This window comes from Dioscorea cayenensis, chromosome 14, assembly GCF_009730915.1.
Source record: "Dioscorea cayenensis subsp. rotundata cultivar TDr96_F1 chromosome 14, TDr96_F1_v2_PseudoChromosome.rev07_lg8_w22 25.fasta, whole genome shotgun sequence".
In the NCBI taxonomy this organism is placed as follows: Eukaryota; Viridiplantae; Streptophyta; class Magnoliopsida; order Dioscoreales; family Dioscoreaceae; genus Dioscorea; species Dioscorea cayenensis.
The window spans coordinates 19,128,064-19,151,174 of record NC_052484.1 but is presented as its reverse complement, the minus strand read 5'-3'; the positions used below and the strand labels follow the sequence as shown (position 1 = coordinate 19,151,174).

General features: G+C 32.7%; 2 protein-coding genes and 1 long non-coding RNA gene across 3 annotated transcripts; 2 read left to right on the top strand and 1 right to left on the bottom strand.

The window, feature by feature from the left end:
- The first annotated feature begins 63 nt into the window (after positions 1-63).
- On the top strand, positions 64-409 carry LOC120275606. The gene is made up of 2 exons (XR_005541122.1): positions 64-149; positions 241-409. It is a non-coding gene; the product is annotated as an uncharacterized LOC120275606 (long non-coding RNA).
- Positions 410-11,700: 11,291 nt separating this feature from the next.
- On the top strand, positions 11,701-16,406 carry LOC120275839 (TLC domain-containing protein 5-like). Its single transcript, XM_039282553.1, has 5 exons — positions 11,701-11,955; positions 12,035-12,175; positions 12,268-12,387; positions 15,380-15,475; positions 16,151-16,406. The coding sequence occupies exons 1-5, from the start codon at positions 11,725-11,727 to the stop codon at positions 16,256-16,258; spliced, it is 696 nt and encodes a 231-aa protein (XP_039138487.1). The 5' UTR covers positions 11,701-11,724; the 3' UTR covers positions 16,259-16,406.
- Positions 16,319-19,962, bottom strand: LOC120275838 (transport and Golgi organization 2 homolog). The gene is made up of 5 exons (XM_039282552.1): positions 19,820-19,962; positions 19,553-19,742; positions 17,780-17,986; positions 16,820-17,011; positions 16,319-16,747 (listed from the first exon to the last, which is right to left on the bottom strand). Exons 1-5 carry the CDS (start codon positions 19,900-19,902, stop codon positions 16,604-16,606), a joined length of 816 nt encoding a protein of 271 aa, XP_039138486.1. The 5' UTR covers positions 19,903-19,962; the 3' UTR covers positions 16,319-16,603.
- Positions 19,963-23,111: the final 3,149 nt, after the last annotated feature.

Below are 23,111 nucleotides of genomic sequence, written 5' to 3'. Positions count from 1 at the left end.
AGGTCAGGCATTTAATCAATACATGGCCAAGCATTCTGTAGAGGAGCATTACAAAGTGGGCATCGATGGCTTTCTGTTGAGGCATGTATTGATGAAAAATTAATTGCATGCCATGAATTGTCTTGAAGTCAACATCATGAGTTATGAATGTTAGTTTATAGGATATGACTTGCAATTGAAGCTTATCTGGCGTGCTTGACTTCTTCTTGCCTTCTAATCAATGCTATTGTTTATGTTTAGGTGATGACATTAATGGAACTCAAGGGATGGAAGTTGGGACCTCCATGAAAGCTAGTGTTCAGTGCCAACTTGTTCGGTTAGGTGAATGTATCGATCTATTTATTTTATTAAACAGTAAAAATTGGCCTCAATTATCGTTTTCAGATTGCAAATATAATGTTTTAAGATGTATGCATCTTCAAATGGAGCTTGTCTTGGTGAGGTTAATTAGGATTAGTCCAATTTTAATTTAATGCAATACTTAATTATATGCATTCTAGAGATTTTTATATATTGTTGTGTTATATTAATGGTATAATTTTCAAAATAGTTCATCTACTTTTTTTTAAACTTATCTTTTAAATTTCTCAATTTAAATTATAATTTTTTAATTCCTCTACTATGTTTAAATGAACCATGTCAGTTCCTTTTTTTAATAGTTAGGGTTTAGGGTTTAGGGTGTTGATATGGCTAAATTAAAATTATAAAGGAACCAAAAAGTTACAGTTCAAAATTAAGGGGACTAAATGAGTAAATTTGAAAAAAAATAGAGGGATTACTCAGAATTATACTTATATTAATTGAATTGTGTTAATAAAGTGAAATGGTCGATGGAGGTTAAATTTTTTTTAGAAAAAAGGGCGTTGAGGCATGGGGCAAGTTTCAAAAAGATCTCTTCATTCTTTTTTTGATTTATTTTTTTTACTTAAACAACCTTTTTTGGATCTTCTTGTTTGGCTAAACTTGTTGTTCAAAAGTGGGACCATTGCCCCTCATGTCATCTTATGAGACTAAATGGGTATGGAGTAAGCTTTCTGGGTGCTTGGCTAAATTTGTTGCCCCGGAATTGGACCGTTGTTTCTTATGAGATTAGACAGGCATAGAGCAAGCTTGTCTGTGAAACAATGGAGAAAGGAGAAAAGACAAAATTATAATTTTATAAAAATAGTAATTTCTTAAAAAAAATAAAATTGAATTATGAGGAATTTATGGGGGTGTTGATTTTTTCCAACTTCCTAGTGATCATATGCAAGTTTTATGGGTTACTTTAGAGTCCTTATTTAATCTTTTTTTTTATTATACTTGTCAGATATAGTTTTGAGTATAATTCTCTTGTTCTTCAGGCTCTGGCCTAGGTAAATTTTAGGTATAATCACCAAAATAGTCCCTGTATTTTTCTCTCTCTTCTTTTTTGGCCTCTACTCGAAAACGTCCCCGATTACTCTCTACTTTGAAAAACGTCATCCACTTGAGAAAAGCTCCAACCGAGTCCCTCTACTTTTAAAAACGTGCCCACTCTGAGGACTAATGAGAGCATTTTCGAAAGAGAGGATCGAAAAGGAAGAGAGAAAGTAGAGGGACCAACCAAGTATTATACCCTAAATTTTTAAAATTGAGTATAAATATCAAAACTGGTCTCTATTTTCATGTCACCCTTTTAGTCCCTCTAATATAAAAATCCGCCCTTTTCGATCCCTCATATTTGCACATTTTCGCCTTTAACAGAATTTGCTCTTTGTGCCTCAGTATTTTTATTATTTTTTAGTCCCTCTAATTCATCAGCTGGAAGGACCAAAAGGGCAGATCCGTCAATTAGAGGGACTAAAAAGATAGAAATGTGAAAATACGAAGACCAAAAAGATGAATTTTATATTAGAGGGACTAAAATGGTTGGTATGATCTGAGATAATATTGTTCAATACCAAAATAACTAAATAAATAAATAAATAAAAACACATGATATTTAGTACAAAACTGTGATATATTTATTTAGTTATAAAGTCAGTATCATATTATTTAATGAAGAGATATGCTAGAGGTTGAAATTTCAAAAGTGCAGGTATCAACAGTAAACATATTGAAGTTCACTTTGAAAAGTGAAAATTTATTTACCCAAGTGAGAACTTTTCCAACTTTTTCAAAAATGCCCTTGGAGAACCATAAATCATAATTGCATCCCACCCACTAACAAATTGAGAGTACATTGTGTGTTCTTTTCCTATTTAAAGTTATGTCAGCTGGTTTTTGGACAATATCAATATCTGTACAAAAGAAATTTAATGGAAACCTGAGAAGAAAGGTAACCGTCTTTTACAATGAACACTCATTGTTTTAATTTTTACATTAAACTCCCACCATCCTCCCATGCTCCATCTTATTAATGTTCACACTCTTTACTTGAATATATATTTGAATTAAATGAAGATTAGGGAAAAAAAGAAGGATAGAATTTATGAAGTGTTTATTTGGGCTTTTATTTGGGCATGATTTGATAGAGCTCAAAGTAGATGGTTTTAATGGGGCAATGGCAATTATAGATACAAGCAGTGTAAGATTATTGCACAAGAATTAAAAATAATATTAGAATTTTTTTAAAAAAAATATTTAAAATAAAAATGAGCTAAATACTCCTGGTAGTTGGGACTGTTTTTGTTTTTGTTTTGTTGTTAATTTTTTAAAAACAAAAATATATTCGGATACGCAAATTGTTGTATGTTTTGGAAAAATATAAAACACAAGTTTGGTGAGCAAAAAGTATTGTAAAATTTTTATTTTTTTCTCATATTTATATTTTTATAATTTTTATAAAGTTTTTTTATATTAGAAAACAAAATTAGGTCACATTAATAAATAAAGTTATATATATATATATATAAAATTTGTAATCTGGTGGCTTGTTGATGCTCGGCCACTAGCTACTAGTGGCTCGCTGCCCCCACCCACCGGTGACCCGTTGTCACATGGTCGTGTGCCTATTGGCGATATGCGGTTCACCATCGATTATCCTATTTCCAATGACTGGTGCTCACCATCACCGCCAAGCCACATGACATGTCACCATTGATCATCCGTGGCTTACCACTGCCGATTGATCGGTCACATGCTGCTCTTGCCACTGGTGACCAATGGTTCACTATCACATATCACTGTCGGTCTGTCGTTTTTGATGACTGGCGTTTGCTTGGGGCATCGAGTATCTGGGGTTGCCTGGTAAAAAAAGATAGTGGTTCAAAAGACTCTAACATATTAGATTAAATATAGAGAACTAATATTTTAAAAATATTTTTAAAATAGTTAAAAATATTTAAAAAATAATTTTTTTTTAAGCATGAGTGTTATTTTCAAAATTTTTAAAAATAAAAATAATTTGTATATTTTTTTTTTTTTTTGAAAAATTTGAAATTGGTAACAAAAAAAAATGATTGACAACAATGTTAAATGAGCCTAAACTGCCTTTTTCCTGGAACGATATATATAGGGCTATGAATGTAACTTTCAAAATTTAAAAAGGATAAAATTGAAAATAAATAAATAAATAATGTCTTGATGTTATAAAATGATCACTATTTTAAAAATAAAATTCACTGAAGGGAGGGAATATATGTGGTTTTTTTTTTGGGGGGAAGGAGCTCACATGAGCTATTTTATTAAAAATAAAACAAGGTTTACAAGAGTTTTATTACAACAAAGCAAACAACAAAACAACCAAAACAGGAAACAACACAAATAAAATACAACAACCACTCAAAATAGCAAGCACAAGCAATCGATCAAAAGAAAATGAAGACAACCATTAGAAGTTGAAGCCAGCCAAAGAGAATACTCGCATGAGCCAACGAGGTAGCTCAAAACCCTGAAAGAACAAGTTAAGAGCATGAAGATTAGCGCCGAAGGAAGCAAGCTTGAATGCTGGTGAGGCCCAAGTCTTGAGAATAATATGGATCATCGGGCAATGCAACAAGTTGAGCAGCTAATGAATGTGATGAGACGAAGGAGAAATACATCTGCCATGTATGTTATGAAACAATGAAACAACTCTGAATGTGTCTGGATGCTGAATGAAAATATGCTTGAGTTGAATTCCAAGATCCAGAGAGGCCTGAAGAGCAAGCTTAAGGGCAAAATTCTCAGCTTCATCCTCTCTATCAACGTGAAGGGGGCAAGAACCTGCCACCAAGATATTATAGTTAGAATTGGCACAGAAAAAACCAGCCCCACTAACCTCATTAGCAGCATTCCAGTAACTAGAGACGAATAGAAAGGAGCCATCCGAATGTGTGAAGTTGTTGAGGATTAATATCTTGCCAAGCTGATCAGCTTGAGCATGGGAAAAAAATCGAGCATGAGCCAAGGCCCCTACAAACAACACTCGAGAGGAGACGTAAGCGGATCTAAATATCTTATCACGATGATTCTTCCAAATGAACCAGTCGAGGAAGCAATAACGATTTAGCAAAATGAGAGTAAGTAGCATCCACAAGCCAAGAGCCGGATTCAAACCCATCATCGAAGGAAAATTCGAACCAATCTTGGTTCCGAGAAGCTCCCATACTGGATCGAGCAAAGTGACGCTTATTAAACAAGTGGCAAATCGACTCATAATCGATGATTGCGAGAGCACAAAAAGCGACTAGGGCCAATGTTAATAGAATGTAGATAATCAGAGGTAGAAAGCCTGCCTTTAAAAGTGAGCCATAGAAAGTGCTTAACTCTAGGAGCCACCATAAGACTCCAAATGTGTCTCCAACCCTCCCAATTATCAGACCAAGTAGGAACTTGGTTAAGAAAGTGATACACAGTCGCAGAAATCTTGCAATCCTTAGTTTTGGTAGCCCAAATCCAGTGATTGGGCTCGGTAGTGTTGATTGAACCAAGATTTGGAACAATAAAATTAAAATTGTTGCCAAAAAGCAGATGAAGATTCGAAAAATCCCAAGAGCCATTCTTAATGAAATCAGAGATAGAGAGGGTCTCAACATTCAAATCCATGTTAATGTATGTAGGTTTAAACTCCAGAGGAACCTCAAAACACCAAGCATGAAACAGAAGGGAGGTTTGATTGGGATTAATAGATTTAATTCTAAGGTTGGGACGAAGCAAAACAGCCGTGTGACACAACCCCCTAAAGAACCAAGAACAACCAGCAGGAATACTGTCTTGCCAAAAATTCAATCCACCATATTTAAGATAAAGAATATCAACCCAAATAAGATCATCACCATTAATATATCTGAACATGGGCCCAGCGTGCGCACTTGCAATGGGTTTGTGATGGGGATCTTAATACCACTTTCTTCCACAACTCCACTTGCATTCGCAAACACACCAATTCTATTGCCCAGGTCAGAGATTTGAATAATTTTTCTTTTTCTGATCGTGCTGGTATTGAGAATGCCTTTATTGAGTTTTACTCTAATCTTTGGACTGCTACTTCTGGTGATTCCTTTACTGATGTTTTTAATAATCTTCCCAATGACCTTCCTTAACTCTCCAATATTGATCGTGATTTTCTTATGAGGGCTGTTACTCGGGAGGAGGTTCAGCTTACGGTTTTTGACCTCCCCATGGGGAAAAGTCCGGGACCTGACGGTTTCAATGCTGAATTTTATCGTTTTTTTTTGGTCTGAGGTTAATGATCACCTGTTTGAAGCTACTAATTTTTTCTTTATTCATTCTGTGATGCCTGCTTCTTGGGGTCGTACCTATATCGTGCTTATTCCTAAAAAAGACAATCCTAGTTTTATCACTGATTATAGGCCCATTTCTCTCTGCAATGTTTGTTATAAAATTATTACTAAAATCTTGGCTAATAGGCTTAAGTTTGTTCTTCCTAAGCTTATTGGGATTGAACAAGCTGGTTTTGTTTCTGGCCGTTGTCCCTTCGATAATATCATTGCCTTGCAAGAAGTTGTTCATTCTCTGGAGAATGATCGTAAGGACCCCCCTAGGATGTTAATCAAAATAGATGTGGAGAAAGCTTATGACACGCTTAGCTGGAGTGCAATTCTTGCCACTCTTACGAAGATGAATTTCCCTTCTATCTTGGATCATGACCTGCATTTCTTCGACTTCCTTTTCCTTTCTTATTAATGGTCAACCTTCCACTTGGATTAAGTCCACTATAGGTGTTCGTCAGGGTGACCCTATTTCTTCATACCTCTTCATTCTTGTCTCTCAGAATTTAACCTCCATGCTTAATTATGCTCTTCGTCATAATTTAATTTCTGGTTTTAGCAAGCATCTCAAATATAATTTTAATCATCTTATGTATGCTGGTGATCTAGTTCTTGTAACTCGCGCGTCTAGACGGTCTGCTAGATTTATCATTTCCTATCTTAATTTTTATGGTAAGCTCATTGGGCAATCTCCCAATCTTTCTAAGTCTGCTGTTTATTTTCCCTCGTGGTTTAATAAATTTGTTGCCAAAAGAATTTGCATCATTCTTAAGTTTAAAGCATCTTCTTTTCCTATTAAGTATCTAGGAGTTTTTATTTCTCCTAAGCGTCTTGCTAAATCTGTTTTTGATTTCATGACTGACAACATCAGGCTTCGCTGCTCTAGATGGCTGAACTCCAAACTCTCCCCTGCAGCCAAAACTGTTCTCATTTATTCTTCTCTTCTCTCACTTCCAATCTACTATCTTTCTGTTTACCCTATCTATGACTCTACTCTTAAAGATATCAATAGAATTATTAGGAGATTCTTCTGGTGTAAGAATGGCAATGGAAAGGGCATCCATGCGGTTGGTTGGAATGACATTACTAGTCCAAAAACTGAGGGGGGTCTTGCAATTCGGAACCTTCTTCTTGCTAAGCATTCCTTAATATATGTGTGGTTTGGTACTTTGCTTTCATAATTACGTAAATGCTCCTGCTTGAATGATATCTTTAATTATGAATTAACTTTTTTTTAGTTATGTGTTAATTTAAAAAAATTATAATGCAAACACCTAGCCTGCCTTAGAATTATTTGAACATCATAAACTTAATTTTAGTAATAAAAGATACAATGTCTCTTTAGTCAATCTCTTTCCAATGTTTAGAACTTCGCTAAAAATCATAATCTCGGGTATTTATCAAAGAAAAGAAAGAACTTAAATATCTATAAAAAAAAGATAATGAAGACGGTTAGGAATCTCCCTTTATTTTTTTAGCTTGATAAATGAGAAATTTGCTTCTATATTTATATACATCTTATAATATATATAGAGAGAAAAAAAGATAATTTAGATACGCCCCTAGACTACTATTCTCTATGAGGTTTAATCATAGCCGTTGGATCATCATCTAACAGCTATTTGTTTATATAGATATTGTACATATTTACTGTTTATAATATTATACGATATTATAGAACGCGGTTTGATACTATTCATGATGATCATAGCTTTTGGATTACCATTCGATAACTATTGTGGATGTTTATATAACAATTAATCTAATTTTTTGAGAATAGTTAAATGAATAAGCTGAGGTATATCATTTTATTATTCTCAATTATTGACACTACCGAAAAAATAAAAAACAAAAGTATTTAAAGTAATATTTTTTTCTATGCATATTGCCACAATATTTATAATTAAATTTCAGTCTCACATCGGTTGTGTCCGTAATAATCTTTGGGCTAATATGGTATTAAATACACACCCCATTATTATGACAGTCTGTTGGCCTTATATATATATATATTTTGAATAGTCTTTTGGCCTTATATGATATTTAGTTAAAAAGCCAGTATCATATTATTTAATGTAGAGATATGCCAAGGGTTGAAACGTGCAGTCTACCATTACCACATATTGTGCACATTTTCAACTTATTAAATATAATTCCACTTACCAACCGTTAAATATATTAAGGTTCACTTTGTAAATTTACCCAAGTTAGAACTTATCCAACTTTTTCCAAAATTGCTCTTGGAGGACCATCAATTGAGAGGTGTTCTGTTCCTATTAAAGTTCGGTTGTTTTTGGACTATATCAATATCTGTGAATAGAATGGAAATTTAAGAAGAAAGGGAAAGGTCTGTTACAGTGGGCACTCTTTTGTTTAAATTTACATTAAAGTCCCACCATCCTGTAATGTTCAATTTTAATGATATGCTTGGGAGATAGGCTTTCAGGGCTAGAGTAGAGTAAGGGTTTTGGAATACTCATTTTTGGTGGGAGGTAAATATTATGGTAAAAGTTTTAGAGGGTTAAATGAAAATTTTGTAATGTTTATGGATTAAAATATCATGATTGATCTCAACCGTTAAATATATTAAAGTTCACTTTGCTGTCAGCCATTGATTATCTATCATCACCAATTATTGTCCACCGGTGACCTATCGTTGGCCACGACCACTAGTAACCCACCACCGCTCACCTCCGATGATTCCTCGCATGAAAAATTATGTGTTTTCGTTTAATATTTTTATAGAGTATTTTTGAAATATTAACATATAATTTTATCTTCTATTATTTTAAAATTAAATACTATAAATTTTGATAACTTTCTTTTATTCTGCGACTATCTCAAACCCAAACAAGATATGATTTTAAAATCTTCTTTTTCTCTGCTTTACTGTATGAACTATTTTCACACTCTTCCAAATAAAGCATGAGGTCATACTCCTCCCGTGGATATATGTTTGAATTAAGGGGCTGTTTGGTTACCTGCAACTAGCTGTAAGTAGCTGTAATGTAACTGGTTTTACATGTAAAATGTTGTTTGGTTTGCTGTGAAATCAGTTTTACATGTAAACAGATTTTTGCGATTTTGTGTCATTTTCTTTGCGTTTCAACTTTCTGACAGAAATTTTTCATTTGTAAGTTGAAATCTAGATAACATTTTGAAATTAAAATCACCATTCTTCACTCTCCAAATTATCGATTAAAAAGAAAATGAAAAACTTACATGTAATCAATTGTTAATATAATTAAACTTATACTTATTTATATTTTTATTAAATTTATTTTTTTATTTAAAATATACCAATTTGTATTTAATTTTTAATTAAAAAAATATTTTTTTATATAAAAATTAAAAGAATTTTTATATTTTTTTAATTTAATAAAATTATTATTAAGTTAAATAATTAATTAATTTACATTAGTGTTAAGAGTAGATGGGGAGAGTTAAATTAATTATTTAGAGTTAGTATTTAATTATTTAAGTTTCTTATTATTATTTTGGCTTAGTTATTTGAGTTTTCGATTATTATTTTTTTAAATGTAATAAATACTTTTATTAAATCATTTAATTTAATTTAAAAAAATTAAATTAAATTAAATTAAATTAATTATTTTAGTTTAAATTATTTTTTTAAAATGCATTAAATAATTAATAATAATACAGTATATTGGGGGTAATCTCACCCCCTCTACTTATATGGTGGCCATATCTTCTAACTTACATCAAACCAAACAAATTAAAAAGTAATGCGACGATTTTTCGATTCACAATGAAACCAAACAGAGATGATGTAAATAGAAATGCAGCATTTTCACTTACACTGTAATTTCACTTACATGTAATTTCACTTACAGACAACCAAACAGCCTCTAAATGAAAAATAGGAAAAAATGGGAGTATGACAATTAGATAAATAGATCTACTCCCTTCATTTTGAAAATTCAAGTCATTTAAAAGTCTTACATAAAATTATTAAAGATAATATTAATTCTTTTTAATTTAGAATAAAAATGAAGCAACTAATTAAACTACTTTTTTTTAATCATATTTTTGTTTATATAATTTAGAAAATTAAATAAGGATAAAATAAAAATAAATAAATTAATATTCCCTCGATATTATAAAATAATTATTATTTTTTTAAAAAAATCACATATTTATAAATAGAAAAAGATAAATAAATATTGCTATTACAAAATAATAACTATTTTAGAAAAAAAAAAATTCACAGATTTGAATTTCAAAATGGATTGACTATATATTTAGTCATCTCCTTTCATAATTGAGTAAATGCTTCCGCTTATGTAAGTTGATCATATTTTATATCAGGAATGATATCTTTAATTATGAATTAAGGTTTTTTTAATTATGTGTTAATTTTAAAAAATTATAATGCAAACACCTAGCAACAATGCAGCATGCCTTAGAATTATTTGAACATCAAAATTTTAATTTTAGAATTAAAAGATACAATGTCTCTTTTGTCAATCTCCTTCCAATATTAGAATTTTGCTAAAAACCATAATCTCGGGTTTTTATCAAAGAAAAGAAAGAACTTAAATCTATATCAAATACTTAATGAGGGAGGTTAGAAATCTCCCTTTATGTTTTTTTAGCTTAATAGCTTAATAAATGAGAAAATTTGCTTATGTATTTATATATATCTTATAATATAAAAATCCATTAATCTTATTCTATGAGAATCTGAGAATTCATTTCTTCCACGGTTCAACCTTGCTTTATCATACGTCATAATACTATTCAAACTAAGCTCAGGCATATTATTTTGTTATGTCAAATTATCGATATTATTATACACATGATTTAATTTTTTTAGTAAATTATTGAACTTTAATCAAATACTATTTTAATCTTTTGATTTATTTCAAATGTTCACTAAAATTACTAATTATTTCAGCGGTAGGTCACCCGATGGATTAACATTTTAATTAGCTAACATGAAAGTCATAAATCCTTCTTTGAGAGTGCGCTGACTAGGTTTTTTTTCAGCCTTCGTGTCAGCTAATGAATATGTTAATCCATCGGGTGATCTACCTCTAAATGATTAGTAATTTTAGTAAGCATTTTGAAATAAATTAAAATTTAATTATCAAAATGATATTTGATAAATGTTTAGTGATTTATAAAAATAAATAAATAACCCACCCACGCGTGTGTGTGCATTGAAAGAAAACTTTTTACGTGCATATTGTCACATGCCCACACTGAAATTTAGGTAGTGTTTGTTTGGAGGGTTTTTGAGTTACATGTAACTTGAGTTACTGGGTTTTCTGAAATCCAGTGTTTGGTTCACAGGATTTCAAAAACCAATGTAACTCATATTACATCCAATGAGAGATTTGGTTTTACGGCCAAATTGGGCGTAAAACCAAATCCCTTATCTTTAAATTTTTTCAAATTCATAACTTGTGACATATATGTGACCAATTAAAGAAAAACAAATATGATTAAATATCTATGGATATTTTTGTGGAGTGAAAAATTATAAAATTTAATAATAAATTTAATAATTACTTTGATAATTAATTTAATAATAAAATTAAGAGTTAAAATGATCAATGCGATAATTAAAATCATTAATAACATTCTAAAAATATATGAAAAGTTCAAAATACTTTTTTATTGAGTTAAAAATTAAATTTAAAAATTATAAAATATAATTAAATAAATAAATAAATATACTAATAAATTTAATAAACTAATTTAATAATAAAATTAATAGTTAAATGAATTAATACGGTACTTAAAATCATTAAAATATTTATAATGTAAAAAAAAAATTAATTTCAAATTTATAAATATCTCTTATCAAATGCAAAATCCTATAATACAGCATCTACAGTACATTTAACCAAACACTAGATTTGACTGCACTGTATTATAAAATCCATAAATTTTCAGTTACATTGAACCAAACACCCCTCACATCAACCAATCTTTTGGGGTACTTACCCAACACTCTCACAATATTTAAGAAGCAGCTTCAAATTGGATGATCATTCATAATATAACCACATAGTTAATTAGAATGGAGGAGGAGGATCCAACTCCAAGTGTGAGTTTGGTTGTCTTGGGAATCATGTCATGGAGCATTATTTTCATCTTCTTCAGAAGAACCCTCCCAAATTTCTCATTTGATTTTTGCAGCCGTTTGGTTGCAACCATACATGCTTCATTAGCACTTTCTTTGGCTTCTCTCTCTGTTCAAGATTGGTCTTGCCCTGTTTGTCCTCAAGCTTCTTCTTCTTCTCCTTCTCAGGTATTTATTTATTTATTTATTTATTTATAATATATAAATTTATATTTTTTCTTTGATGATGATTTGGATGATGTTGCAGAAGAGAACATTGGCAGTGACATTGTCATATCTGATATATGACTTGGGTTGTTGTTTCCTGAACAAACAATTGCCTTTGGACACTCTGTTTCATCACCTTGTTAGCATCACTGGAATTGGTGCTTGTCTTCTTTATGGGATGGTGATTCAAATTTTCTATTAATTATTTGTTATGTAATTATTATGGTTTATAATATATGTGTAATATTTATTTATTTTAAAAAAAATGTATAGAGTGGAGCAGAGTTGGTGGCAGCTTTGTGGGTGACAGAGATCTCAACCCCTTTTCTTCATTTGAGAGAACTTATCAAAGAGCTTGGCTTTAAAGACACTGACCTTAATCTTGCTGTGGATGTAAGCTTTAAGCTTCTCTACCTTCTTTTGAAAAGGACCTTCTTATTTTTCTCTCTGATTTATTATTATTATTTTATTCACTCCTTTTATATATGAGAAATATACAAAAATCACTTATAGAGCTTCAACCTTTGACTTTTAAAAACAATAATAATAAATGAAGTACTAATGCTCATATTATATGGAGAATTTATGTGTACCCTCTTGTCTAAGGAAATATATATTAGTGTAAAGATGATTATTATTAGTGGAAATTGCCAAAAACACCTTGTAAGTTTGCAATATTGCCAAAAACACCCCGTTAGTTTTGCACTCCTCAAAAACCCCTTCCTTTTGAATACAATGATTTTTTAAACCCCCCAAACATCTAATAGTGATTGATAGAGTTAATTTGGAATTTTTTGGACGAAATTGTCCCTTGCGTGGGAAGTTATGGCAAGTGTGATAGAGTTTGACTATAATGCCCTTGAGTACAAATGAGTTTCTATTTGAAAACGAAGCTCTATTTAAAAATATGAGGTATGAGATTCGTTTAAAAAAATGAGTTTCCTGCTTTAAAAAAATGAGTTTTCTATTTAAAAAAATGAGTTTTTTTGTTTAAAAAAATTGAGTTTTTGTTTAAAAATTGAGTTTTTCTGTTTAAGAAATGAGTTTTCGTTTAAGAAAAGAGGTTTCGCTTTAAAAAATGAGGTCTCTGCTTTAAGAAATGAGTTTTCTGTTTAAGAAATGAGGGTTTTGTTTAAAAATGAGGTCTCTGTTTAAGAAATGAGTTTTTTGTGGTGTATTTATCACCCCCAAAATCTCTTTATTGCAGTTGGACTGTGCCAGTGAGACAAAGCATGCGGCTCACAATCACAGTCACGTTGCATGAAAAATGGGATTTCATGTTCAAAGGAAAAGGTGTAACCTTTCGATGCCTTCGCTCGACGACAAGGAGCATGCGGTCTTCCCCGAGGTCAACGACGAAGAAGATGAAAGAGATGAGGGTCGACGACGTGGGAAGGCGATGAAGATGAAGACGAAGACGGTGAGATCGAACCCCTCACTCGAGCACCGCTTCCTCCCTCCGCTCCCGTCACCGACTTAGGCACCATGCATCCAAAACCCCTGAATGATCCCTAACCCTAACCCTATTGCTATCCATGTTCGCGGTCTCCGTAGTCGAGAATGGTTCCGTTCAAGTTCACCCAGTCTTATCCGACGTCCGCCATCAAGACCCTCACCACTCCGACCGCCGAGGAACGTCGCCAACCCGGATCGCCAACGCCAATAAAGATTTTCTCCTTTAAGACCCCATACGAGCATGCCACCTTTCGAGATCGCTCGCCCGGATCCGGAGCTCGAGACTCAAGCGTCAGCTGAGATCAACGATCGATGAGATACTCAATGTCCCTACTCAATGAGGTCTCTGCTTAAAAATAAGCTCTGCTTAAGAAATGAGTTCTCTGCTTAAGAAATGAGTTCTCTGCTTTATATGCTTGCTTGTCTTTGTTTAACTATCGATGTTTCGCTTTAATATATTGCGTTTACGCTTAAAAAGCGTGCTTAAATATCGTTGTTTCTATTTAAATATGTACGAGTGCAACCTTTCGATGCCTTCGCTCGACGACGAGGAGCATCGCGGTCTTCCCCGAGGTCGACGAGCTAAGAAGATGAAAGAGATGAGGTCGACGACTGTGGGAAGACGATGAAAACGAAGACGAAGACGGCGAGATCGAACCCCTCATCGAGCGCCGCTTCCTCCCTCCGTTCCCGCTCACCGACTTAGGCACCATGGATCCAAAACCCCGGAATGATCCCTAACCCTAACCCTATTGCTATCCATGTTGCGGTCTCCGTAGTCGAGAATGGTTCCGTTTCAAGTTCAGCCCTGTCTTATCCCAGACGTCGCCATCGAAGACCCTCACCACTCCGACCGCCGAGGAACGCCGCCAACCGGATCGCCAACGCCAATAAAGATTTTCTCCTTTAAGACCCCATACGAGCATGCCACCTTCGAGATCGCTCGCCAGATCTGGAGCTCAGCACTCAAGCGTTCGCGCGAGATCAACGACGATGAGATACTCAATGTCCCTACTCAATGAGGTCTCTGTTTAAAAAAATGAGGTCTTTGTTTAACAAATAAGCTCTCTGTTTAAGAAATGAGTTCTCTGTTTATATGCTTGTTTGTCTTTGTTTAACTATCGATGTTTCTGTTTAATATATTGCGTTTACGTTTAAAAAAGTGCTTAAATATCGTTGTTTCTATTTAAATATGTACTGAGTGGCCAAGATTAATTGGTTTTTATATCCGGGATTAATTTATCATGTAAATATTTGTTTTTCTGTTTAAATATTAATGTTTTTTGTTTAAAAAAAATGAGTTTTATGTTTAAAAATGAGGTTTCGTTTAAGAAATGAGTTTTTCCATTTAAGAAATGAGGTTTCATTTAAGAAATGAACTCTCGTTTAAGAAATGAGTTCTATGTTTAAAAAAATGAGCTCTGTTTAAGAAATGAGTACATGCAAAAGGAATGCAAAAAAGAATGAAAAATGTATGCAAAAAGGTTTAAGAGCAATGATGGAATTTCATAATGCAGGGGGTAAAAAGGAAGTGAAACAATAAAGGAAGGGTTGTCTGAGGTATGCAAAACTCACAGGGGCTGTTTGGGAAGTTTTGAAATTATCGAGGGGTAAACAGTAATTTTCCCTTATTATTATTATTATTATTTTTGTTGACAATATGTACACAACCTAAATATCTGAAGGGTGTCCAACTCTCAACCTTATGGTTTAGTATAGGAGTTTATAATGTAATGGTATAAAAATATATATATATATATATATATATATATATAAATGTGTATTGTGCGCACGTGTGCCTTTTATTTTTTGAAATACCTATCTTCTTGTTGCATGGAAATAAATATTACTGTAAAGAAGATTAGTTAGATAAGTAATTAAATAGTTTTAACAAATATAAATATATTGTTTTCTTTTGTTTTGATTACAGATTCTATTTGCAACCTTCTTCACATTAGGAAGAATGGTTGGAGGACCATATGTGACACATTCCACTTGGGCAGCAAATAACCCAATTCTCATCAAGGTAAAACCCATCTCTCCCACACATAATTTACTGGGGGTTTTTCTTTTGTATATCAGTATATACATATATAAAGAAGAAGAGATAGAGAAACTTATGCATATACAGTAGAACAACAGTATCATGTAGCAATGTAGCGTTCTAAATTTTTAATGTGTTATTATTTATAAACACAATGATATTGTTCGTTAAACAGTGAACAATCATTGGATCATAAGCCAACGATTGATCACGAGCGTTCATAAATGACGCGTGCTTATATATATACACACACATATAAACATCAGTTATTTCTACATACCTTCCTATACTCTTGAAAATTGACACTCTTCAATATACATGCCCTCTAGTAATTAACAATGTGTCATCACATAATCATTATATATATATAATTATAAACTTATGTAAGAGAAATGAATACATTATGCATATGCTTATTGCAAACGATGTTAAATATTTAGTGAAATACATATAAAAAGTACGCATTATTATTAAATAATAATCCGTGGTTAAGAAGTCAATGCCATATGGATAAGAATTTAAAATTGTACAAGGGTATTTGTGTAATTTCAGGTTTCAACATGCATACATATATAAAACCCCTCTTCCTATCCATTTTTTCCTCATAGTTGACAGTACAACATAAATAGCTTGTTATTTGTGGGTGTTGTTTCTCAGGTCATGGCCATGGGATTGCAGCTGGTGAGTGTCTTCTGGTTCTACAAAATCCTCAATATGGTGAAACACAAGCTGCTGAAGAGAGTTTCTGCAAACAAGAAACCCTAAATTTTTCAAGCAGTAAAACAACAATAGGCTCAGATCAAACAATCTTAGAACTCGAGGATCACATTAAACTCGTTAACCGAATGCTTCTTTCAAAAAAGTTCATGCAACTGTTATTTTTCTTCTATTTCGAGCAGTTTAACACACTTCATTTTCATTCTTTCGATATTCAAGTACTGCATGAAAACATTTTTATCAGCAAGTCATACAACCAGGCTTTGATACGAATTTATTTTCACGCATTGTTGTGTTCTATAATGCGGCGGTTTCCTTTGCTGCCGGACGGAGCACGGTTGAAGTCATTAACAGCCCTTCATTAGTATCATGGCCGTTCCGTGAATGAAGCTATTACCCTTCTTTCTGACACATCGACTCTATTTGGTATTGAAAAGTATGCTCCTTCCACAGACCACTCTCCAAATACCTCTCGAATAAAGTCACTGCATTTTCCCTCACACATAAAGCAATCGTGCTTCTGGTTCCATAGCGGCCCTGCGAGCAATGATTGGCGGAGGTTTTAGAGGAATGTGAGAATGCAAATGATTTAGTAGTTCATGTGCTAACCTGATCATTGTCAATGTCAATGAAAATAGAACTTAACAAACTTTCTTTTTCAAGACCACAACCAGTATTGGGCAACTGATCTTGATCGACTCTAGTAGTGTCTTGCATCAGTTTTTCCGCCATCTCTTTCAGAGGGACATCTCCTTCCTGCTTCATAAGTAACTTCTCGAAATTCTGAACCAAGCGTTGTGCCTAAACGCAGAAACTTCAGAGACAGCATTGACTAAATCTTACTGAAATAAATCTGAGTTTACAGCAATGCAGGTTTAGTGGCATATGAACACAACAACTTCAACTTCATTTCTTCAGTATTTTTTTTATCTCTAATACTAACTGAATTCACTGCATCAAAGTATGTTGAGGACAATGCGTAAATATATTATCTTCGGGCAAGCATTCATTGGCACAAACTGCAATCTAAGTATGGATACTGAAGCTTTTATGCACAAGCAGAATTGTCCATATGAAGTCATAAGCAGTATGAAGAAGGATACATACATAATTGAAGCCAAAAAAATCCAGTGTAATCTATACAAAAACAACGTTCAGCAATATTCCTCTCAATGGAAATAAAAAAGTGAGTATGTAGGCGCACAAATTATTTACCTTTACCATTGATTCTTTTGTACTGGTTTTTGTTACTAAAGATATCCTTCGAGATGATTTAGCTCTTTAGAGGCTCATATTTTAAAAGTAGAAAGGAGTGACCATTTTTTTGGTACTTCATTCATGTTCATTGCATGAGTACCAAACAAACCTACTGTTGAATCCTATAAAAAGAAATGCACCATGAAGGAAACTACCTTGGTGACAGAACTACTACACAACATAAGAAAACACAATATAAAAGAGACAACAACTGGGACAAGTTTAAGAGAAAGAATTAGCAGAAATTTTTATTAGGGCAACCAATATAAAAAATAAAATAAAAAAATTAATGAATGGGCTTTGTTTGTCTACCTTGCACCATGGAGTGTCTAGATTTGCATTGGAGAGTACATGCAGACCAGGAGTAACCAATTGAACAATTGTGGGCTTTCCCTTTGGCCCGTTGGAAACATAGGCCATGACTTTCAAGCAAAGATCGGCTATTATTAGATTGAATCCATTGTACTGGTCCGCCTCCTTAGCTATTTCCTCAGCAAACTCAAGAGGACTCTTTGTGCTCTAGAATTAACAAATGAGCTAAAGTAAAAGAATAAAAATAGCAAAACAAGTGGAAAATCATGAATTTATTTCTTCCAATCAAAGGTAAAGCCATGCAGATCCTGACTAAGGAACATACAAGTTTGTGAGAAGTGAAACAAATGTGTCATACTATCAAAGAAAATGAATGAATATATATACCACACAACGAAGCAAGTTACCAAGAATGGAAAAATAAATTTAGATATTACTTCATTAAGTAAAATTACCCATAAAGATTAACTAGTTCAACAAAACATTGACATCTTATGGCAATGTGTGAATTCATAAATAGAAAAGCCTGCCTCAATTAACTAATATCAAATCATGTGGTTAATGGAAGGAACAATTAAAAGCATCCACATCATAATGAACATATCAAAATGTTAAACAAAGAAATTATCAAATTAGCATCCCTTGAAGGGAAAACATATTTCTAACAAATACAAGCCATGAACCACTACTAGACAATTTCCCAACAAAAGCAGGGCTAGCTATAAGGGTCCTTTTAAATATCCTACATTTCATTGACCTTCGTCCAACAATATTTACATAGTTTCTTTTATTTATTTCCACCTACATCATTTGTAATTGCCCTTTCACTTGAATCACGTAAACCCGCAGTCATAATGCCTAATTCAGTTTTTGGTGCACAAATAATAAATATAACAATCTTTCTCTCATCTAACCTTCAATTGAATCTATCCTCCACTTAGCAAGCATATCATTAGTTCTGATGTTCAATTTGCTTCTATTACCTCTTGCTTATAAAAGCGTTATCATATCTGTTACACAAGTGAATTTTATGGGTACATTGTTTCTTTTGGTTCTAACCTGACAACCATCAATAAAATAGTTCGACACTTAACAAACATCTAGAAAAGGACAGCTCTTATGGTTATTGATGCATCATGCCAAACTATGGTGCAATTTATAATAGCCACATGTGTAACATTATAACATAACCTCAAAGAACCTCTCATCCCTTTCACAAAAATGATCAATCAAACACTTGTGACAGAAAGGTGCAATTTCTTCAGAATCACCACCATGACTCATGACTCTGGCTTGAAATTCACTGGAGAATGAATGCAAGGTCCCATGAGATTAGGTTACAAATGTGCCTGCTATAAATTGTACCAAATTCTACAATTTGAAAAAAGAACAAGAATTCTCCTGTAATTTCTACACTGTCGTGTTCTCAACCTGCTCCATGGAATGCCACTATCACCAAGAAAACCAAGAATCAAAATAACTAAAGATCATCACACTCCCATGAAACCTAATCACCCAAAATCAAATAAAGGCAGTATCTTCTCCACAAAATGAAGGGAAAAAACCACTGAAACTGATGAAATTAAAGTAATTCAGCAAGAAAAACTCACTCACAGAATTAACCAAAAAAAAAAAATCAGACAAAGAACAAATCCATGGGCACGAAGAACCTAATATTCACACTGAAAATAGGAAAACATTTATGAAATCAAGCAGTACAGTGAACACTAATCCAATCAATCACATGGCAATAAAATGAGATTTAGAGATTACCTCTAAGAACCTGACAGGCAAATCCCCCCTGGACTTCAAATTAGGGCAAACATCAGGCTCCCTGAAGTTAGTGAGGAAGGCCAACCTCCCATCCTTGGAGCAACACAGCCACGTACCTCCAGCCACTCGATCCCTTCCTCCCAAAATCCTCTTCTCACCATCTCCCCACCATGACACAGCCTCTGTCGGTCTGCCCTCGAAGAAGAAACCACTCAACACAATGAACCAAATGGAGAAAAAACGCTACAAAAACCTAAAAGAGCATGCCTTTCATGGTACTCGTCCCTGTTGAGCAAGAGAACAAGCTCGTACTCATCGTGAGATCGCCATGCCCACACTGCTATGCACATAGCTTCTTCTTCTTCTCCTTCGTTGATCTCGAGGTTCCGCCATTGATAACCACCTCTTGACCAAAGGAAGACGACTGAATTGTAGGAGATTCTTACAATGATGACACGTGTCTATTGAACATCAAATACACAATCAAATATGGACTATAATTTTATATTTATAACTGTTGTCTCTTTTAACAGGTTTATTTCACTCTCGACCATAAATGTTTGTAATTTATAACGTTGTGGTTACAAAACTTTTTTTATAACACAAAAACCATTTAACTTTGCTCCGATTACTCATGGGGCCATAATAACCTTTTTTTAAAATTGTTTTCGGTGAATTTACCGATGTGGCGCTGACATAGCGCTGATGTGGCGCCAAAAACAGTCTTAAAATAGGCCATTGTAGCAATAGGTGCAATCGGAGCAAAATTAAGTGGCTTTTGTATTATAATTTTTTTTTTTTTGGCCACAGCATTATAAAGTGCAAATATTTGTGACCATGAGTGAAATTAACCCTCTTTTATCTTTATACCTTAATTATTTTAATGTACAATTAAAGCTATTAAATTAAATATATTTTTATTTATTTATTTATTAAAAATCAAAGACATACTTTGGTGTTGAGCGATTTTAATAACATTTGTGCTCTGATTATAAGTGAGTTTTTGGATTCAATTTCAAATATTTTCTGAAATGAAACTCTGCATGATGGACTATATACCAAAAAAATATCAACAATTGAGAGATTTGTGTGCACCTAAAAATCATGATTTGTTGTTTTCGGTATCATTGTTATTATTAGTGTCATAATGATTAATATATATATATATATATGAAAATAGATAAATATGTTTTTCTAATTAATAACTCTTACTGGGTTGGATATAAACCAAATAAAAGATGATTTATGATTTACCATTTATGTTATTTAAAAATTAGTTTTTAACCAAAAAAGTAGTGTTTTTTTTTGTAAAATAAGATATGATTTTATTTACTATTTTGTACGATTTTTTTATTTTTTATTTTTTACAATAGACGTGGATAATAAAGTAAGGGAAAAGGATGATATGCATTATCTGTGCATGACCATAGTGAAGTTAGAGGATTTTATTTTTATGAGGCTAAATATTGGGTGGTAACCTAATAATAGTTCCCCCCAAAGCAAGGATGGGGAATCTTGTCCTCAACTTTCTAGAGGAAGAAGGGGCATAATAGTCTCTTCATCTCCCTGAGGATCCCTCTCCTCACATGGTAATGCACACGTATATTTAAGTTTTTTTAATTATTAGATGTTAAGATGAATATATTTGGCAATATACAAATGAAATAGTATCAGTAAATTACACACAAACTACAATATAAAAACTTAAAAAAAAAAAGCTTATCAATGTAAATAAAACACATATAATTTTGATCTTATATAAGTAGGACAAAATAACTATTTTTAATTATATAAAATTTAAATAGTTAATATGTATTTTTATTGGGCCAATTTTTGTAGATTGAGAAATACTCTCTCCATCCCTACCCTATTTTATGAGATAGGGACTAGTTAGTCTCGTCCCCACCCTTGCAGGAGAAAAATCAAGAATTCCTTGCCCGGGTGAGACAAGTCTTCATCATAATAAGGCTTCCATGCTCTATGACTATGTTAAGATATTCTTATAAAATATTTGTATTTCTTTGTATAATTTGATAGCTGAAAATAAATTTACAAAAATTTATATTATATTTTCATATATATTTTTTTCTAAGTCGCGGAAGAAGAACAAGCAAGGAAACTTAAAAATTTTATAAAACCATATAAATACACTAGTAATTTGATAACTTCTCAGACAATAGGGGAGTCTATAAAAAAAAACAATATCCTTAAAACAAAGAGAAAATGAATTATAAATCCATGACAATTTCAAAACATCTCAAACAAATTCTCTATCATTTGAATTTCCCAGACAGATTTTTTTAGTCTACTTCTTTTTTTGTCATTGCAGTTTACTCCGTCAGTTTATTCTATCTAACAGAATATATTTCCTATTTGATATTTATAATTTTCGTTCAACATTGCGTATTTATGTGTAACCATAAAAGTTTTCACTTAAAAATCTGATGTCCCAATTTAAAATTATGTGTTTTCGCTTAAAAACTAACAACAAATTCTGTTAACATCAACCACTGATGTGAAGAAATACTAGGCTTTGTTTGGTTGGGGGAGGGAGGAGGGGTGAGGGGTGTTGGGGGTGTGGGTGTTGTTTGGTTGAGGGAGTGAAGGGGGTGAGAGGGGGTGAGGAGGGTGCCTCACCCTCCTCACCTCATAATCCACTCCCCAAATCGGGGTCTTTTTGGGGAGTGGATGTTTATTGTTTTTTTAATTTTTTTAAATAATGCAAAAATACCATTAATGCCCTTCACCCTATATGTAGAATTCCTATCGTATCCCTAGTGATTGTTTGTTTGGGATTGTGAATATGTTTATCATGAGCGATATTTTTTTGTTAAATATGAAAAAAAATAGGGTATGCTTTCCAAGTATGTTTTTCACCATTTTTTTAAGTTTATGAAAAAAAATATGACAAAAAAATAGAGTATGTTTGAATGATCATTGGGTGTTCACATTGTAACCAATATTTGTCAATTATAATCAAGATGTTATGACTTCTCATAATTTTTTTTCGAATAAATATTTTTCCCTAATTATTGTGTGTGTTTTATAATGTTTATCATATATTATATATTGTGTTATTATTATTATTCTACAATTGATTATTATATATATTATTACCTATTTTTATTATACTGAGGCAAAATAATCAAATACATATTACACTCTTTCTCTCCTCCCCACTCCTCTTTTCAACTAAACAAAAAAATAAAACTACTCCTCCACACCCCTCGATGAACTAAACACGATATTTTTCTCAAACCCTCCATACCCCCCCCTTCCCTCCCTCTGAACCAAAAAGGGGTTAAAGTCATAAGTTTTTTTCATAGGTACTTTTTTTGTTGATTACCACTATATTTAACACACCCACATGTCGAAATCCAATTGGCCAAATATCTACAATCCTGTCCATACCCATACAACAACAACAACAACGATCCCAAAAACATCCGATGATTCTAATCCCTGTGTGTGTTCTTCCACCACACAAGGCAAGAGAAGAGCCACAAATACAACACAAGGCCGTGTATTTAGTATTAAGGGAGTAGCAGTAGTAGTAGCA

Bases quoted from the DNA above. Each gene is read 5' to 3' on its own strand.
- LOC120275838 (XM_039282552.1), bottom strand. From the start codon at position 19,902: ATGTGCATAGCAGTGTGGGCATGGCGATCTCACGATGAGTACGAGCTT. The intron at 17,987-19,552 runs GTAATCTCTAAA...TGTTAATTCTAG, and splicing joins TGCCTGTCAGGTTCTTAGAG to AGCACAAAGAGTCCTCTTGA. The intron at 17,012-17,779 runs GTAGACAAACAA...TTCTGCGTTTAG, and splicing joins TAGACACTCCATGGTGCAAG to GCACAACGCTTGGTTCAGAA.
- LOC120275839 (XM_039282553.1), top strand. From the start codon at position 11,725: ATGGAGGAGGAGGATCCAACTCCAAGTGTGAGTTTGGTTGTCTTGGGA. The intron at 11,956-12,034 runs GTATTTATTTAT...ATGATGTTGCAG, and splicing joins CTTCTTCTTCTCCTTCTCAG to AAGAGAACATTGGCAGTGAC. The intron at 12,176-12,267 runs GTGATTCAAATT...AAAAATGTATAG, and splicing joins CTTGTCTTCTTTATGGGATG to AGTGGAGCAGAGTTGGTGGC.